We start from the raw sequence: 4094 nt of genomic DNA, 5'->3' as shown, positions 1-4094 counted from the left end.
AACCTGAAGTCATGAAAAACTCAGAATGCAAATGCACTTTTTTAAGACAGTCAAACTTAAATGAAAACTAATTTGGGTACCAAATGGTTGCTAACAGACAGCCACACAACATCCAACAACGAGTTTGATCTTGGGCACATTTTTCTTACTCGTTAGTCATTCTCTATTGAGAATGTTTACTTAAATTTATTGTTTTAGATCTAATATTTAGTAAAATGTTAGACTCTCCCTACTAAAAAGTCCAACAAGGGCAGTCAGGCATCAGCAGTGTTATGTTTCCATAATTGGAACAATTTAAATTTTCAACTTTTCAACACTAGATGTTTGATGAGTTCTATATATTAACTGGAGAAAGTACTACACTGTAAACCCGAATAAGTTACCAGAACTCAAAAAAATTGAGGCAATCGATTGCCTCAATTTTTTTGAGTTGATAAACTCAAAAGCCAAATTTTTCCAGAACGTAAAAGTTTGGATTACATGGTACTTGTATCTTTTGAGAACGGTCAACTCAAATATTTGCAGTTAATATGACTTAAAGTTTCAAGTTTACAAATTCAAAGAAATAAGTTCACAGAACTTATAAAAAATAAGTACACAACTACAACATTTTTATGTTAACAAAACTCAAATGTTTATTAGTTTGTGTTGTCATTATTTTAAGTACACGTTAGTCAAATATGTTGACTACTTGATACTTAAAAACATGTGACCCAAAACTTAAAATTTTTGAGGCAATTGATTGCCTCAATTACACTGAGTATCGGTAACTTAATATGCAAAAGTCATAAACATCTGCCATTGAACAGTATCTTGCCTGCTCCCTTTTAGCACTATGTTGAAATTAAATACATTAAAAAAAAAAATTACATAAATTAAAAATAATTAACAAAAACATTTATAAATTAAAATAAGTAGACCAAAAATTGTTTAGTCAGGAAAACTGTCAGAGTAATGAAAAATAATAATTAATAATATCAAAATGTGCTTTTGGCTCTCTGGCTAATATCTGAATAAGACAACAAGGCAGCAATTTGAGTGAATTACATTGCTATTTGTTTTACATTAACCAGTATCAAACAGTGAAATTTAGGTCATCTTGCGCAGCCCACAATGTTTTGGAAATAGTATTACGAAAAACATTAAAACATACAAAACATTAGTGTTGCTTTGCATTATGTTAATGAGAACAAAGGCACGTTGTATAGTTTGGACCTATTGGCTGAACACCTGTAGAGTAATCTAATAATGTTTTGAGGCATTATTTAGGTGAAAGGAGAGAACTTTGAACTAGCCTTTTATAATGCTTCACCCTGCATCCTTCTTTCAGATGAGTTCCTACATAACCAAGTCATTCTTGAGGGTCTGTAACCTGGGTGACAGTTTACCACTTTCTAGACCAAATAAAATCTTTTGAGTAAATTCTAAAGTGTTGGTCAGGGCTTTGGGGTAGCTGAGGTGAAGTGCATAGATCAGTCCAAACATTACTAGGAAGGCTTCACCAAATCTGGGGAGACTGAACACGGCATCACTTTCAATGACGACAGAGATTTTCACAGGTTGGTAGTGAACTGGACTTGTTGTGTGATGGTCACTGATGACAGTGAAGAGGGCCACTTCAACACCATCAAGCTCCAACTCATCAGATTCGTCCTGAATTAATGAAAAAGAGATACTAATCACAATCTAACCCAAGAAATACAACAGACGACATATAATTTCTCATTTTACCAACTCCCACTGAGATCCAATACCTCTTTTACAAGGGAGACCTGAGTCTCACTGTAAGAGGTGAAAAACAGAAGATCCATGTTCTGCACACATAAATCAGCTAATTCACCAGAGAATCAAGTGGTGTGAGATAGACTGAAACTAAGCTAAAGGAAATACACAGGAGTAGACTAAACAAAGGTAAGTCCAAACAGTGCATCAAAATACATGTTTGTACTTTGATGCACTGTTTATATACACAGTAGTATCTGTTAGATACTTAAGGACACTCACAGTGCAGGTTCTGAAAAATCCAGAGACATCCTCATGCAGATAGACAGGAAGGGCAGGGAGAACGGTAGTGCACTTGGTGTGGATATCATGGATTTCCTATTTCCAGATAAAAACAGAATTTTATATACTGGTGAGTTTACTGAACAACAACAAAAACAACAGTCAAATCAGAACATATGTCCACAAATAACCTGTTCACATCTTTAATACAGTCAGACAAATAGCAAACACAAAGTGGAGTAATAGCAAAATTCAAAAAGCTCATTTAAATCATTGAACCTGTCCAATGTTCCACTGGTTCAACCTATGAAATGTGTAACAATCTATTATTACCTGTTCATTGTGAATTCTTAGAATTTCAACCAGGGCATCTGCTGTCTTCCCAGTTTTTGATGCCTTCTGTCTGAATAAGGTCATCAGTCGAGGAAGATGGCGGTCAAGTTCAGCGTAGAATGTATTGGGCAGGTTCTGATTTGTAATCCGCTGAAACTCTGCATACAACTACAGCAGAAGGACAATACAGTTCAATTTGAAGAATCTCGCACATCTTTATAAAGCAGCAAAAAGCTGCCACATGAGTAAGAATTACAATTTTCATTTTAAACAGAGCTGATCCATATTACCTCAGACTCCATTTTTAGAGCAGGCCAGAGGTCCAAGAGCTCCTTCACAACCCTAACCCTGCACATATAGTTTAAAATATAGCGTTTCTAACAAGAAAACTGCTTGAAAGCACTCTCACTGCAGACAGGCATCTCCGTTGTGTAACTGCAGGGACAACGGGCTTGTTTGGACCCAACTATTCTGAGTCATGAGAGGGGGTTTAAAAATTTAGAGAGATTAAAATACTTTGTTTCATACTAGGCGACCGGGCGCCACCTCTAGAGCAAGTAGTATCTAACTTTTTAAACAGCCTGCGACCCTCATTACAACAACTTAATGCTAGCTCTGCAAGCGCAAAGTTTCCTTCGGGGAGAGCAGCAAAGCACATAAAAAACACTGACCGACATTTCTGCTATTCTTTTCGACACACACCCAAAATACAACTAAATATTCGTATTTTAACAATAAACTAATATCAACATTGAAAACTTACTGTAAGTCCAGTGATGCTAGTTGCTGCCGTTAGGTCCAACTTTCTCCAGTCGTCCGTGTTGCCTCTTTGGTGCTGTTCCCGCCCATATACCTTTACTTCTTCTGTGTTTCGTATTAATGCTCATTAGCGCCGCCTTCCGCTTCGGAGGGTGAATCAGAGATTAACTCGGAATAAAAATTGATTCCTGCAGCTGCTCAACACTTACGGAAAAAATTAAAAATATATATGTAGGACACAGTGATAAAACAATGAATATTAAAATAAATACATTTTGTCTTCCACTAATGCATTTAAGACAATTTGATTTTACTTATTTGGTGAAACACTTTGAGATTTTATTGTATTTTAGCATGTGCTACATAAATTAAGTTTATTATTAAATCCTACCTACTTGAAACAACAAAAATAACAGGACTTTACCATTCTTATATGTCCTAACTTAACTGTGTTACGTTGTGCTTAAGTTATTATTTTAAGTGATGCTTACTTAATATAGAAATAGTTAAATTCAATCAAATATTATTAGTTTCATTTACTCAAAAAGAAGAACATGTTATACGAACTTGACATATTTAAGTTAACAGAACTTTTTAAAGACTTTGAGTATACACTACTTAATCTGTTTAATTACTTTGAACATTCGGGTTTACAGTGTAGGTAATGTGGTTCACCCGATTTTTATTTTTTATATATATGCTAAGCTAAGCTTCTTAAAGTACCCTTCATAAGCTATATTAGACTACTATTGGTCGTCTTACTCTTGCATAAAATTAAATACAAAGTTTAAAAAAATGTAAACAAAAAGAAAAATTTAAATATTTTATTATTCTTTAAAAGTCATGTTCAATATGACTTAATGATCAGGCAGTCATTTTCGCCAACCATACTGAGTTTGTTACAACCCATCTATGCTTTTGCATTGTAGAACAGGACATTTTGATCACCTCACATCATAGATTTTTTAAAAACTCCAAAGATCAGTGTTGATAGGTGT

At 34.5% G+C, this 4094-nt stretch overlaps 1 protein-coding gene across 3 annotated transcripts; it reads right to left on the bottom strand.

The window, feature by feature from the left end:
• Positions 1-609: 609 nt before the first annotated feature.
• On the bottom strand, positions 610-3750 carry LOC112432808 (uncharacterized). 3 transcript variants are annotated; one of them, XM_076890212.1, is made up of 5 exons: positions 3101-3750; positions 2628-2685; positions 2338-2505; positions 2005-2100; positions 610-1653 (listed from the first exon to the last, which is right to left on the bottom strand). In XM_076890212.1, the coding sequence occupies exons 2-5, from the start codon at positions 2637-2639 to the stop codon at positions 1339-1341; spliced, it is 591 nt and encodes a 196-aa protein (XP_076746327.1). In that variant the 5' UTR covers positions 2640-2685; positions 3101-3750; the 3' UTR covers positions 610-1338. The 3 variants fall into 3 exon arrangements, with proteins under 3 accessions (XP_076746327.1, XP_076746328.1, XP_076746326.1); XM_076890213.1 differs by lacking the exon at positions 2628-2685; XM_076890211.1 differs by lacking the exon at positions 3101-3750 and having other exon boundaries at positions 2628-2994.
• Positions 3751-4094: the final 344 nt, after the last annotated feature.

This window comes from Maylandia zebra, linkage group LG11 (assembly GCF_041146795.1).
Source record: "Maylandia zebra isolate NMK-2024a linkage group LG11, Mzebra_GT3a, whole genome shotgun sequence".
NCBI classification, from domain to species: domain Eukaryota; kingdom Metazoa; phylum Chordata; class Actinopteri; order Cichliformes; family Cichlidae; genus Maylandia; species Maylandia zebra.
Note: the sequence above shows the minus strand (reverse complement) of the source record. Positions and strands in the feature narration are given on the sequence as shown.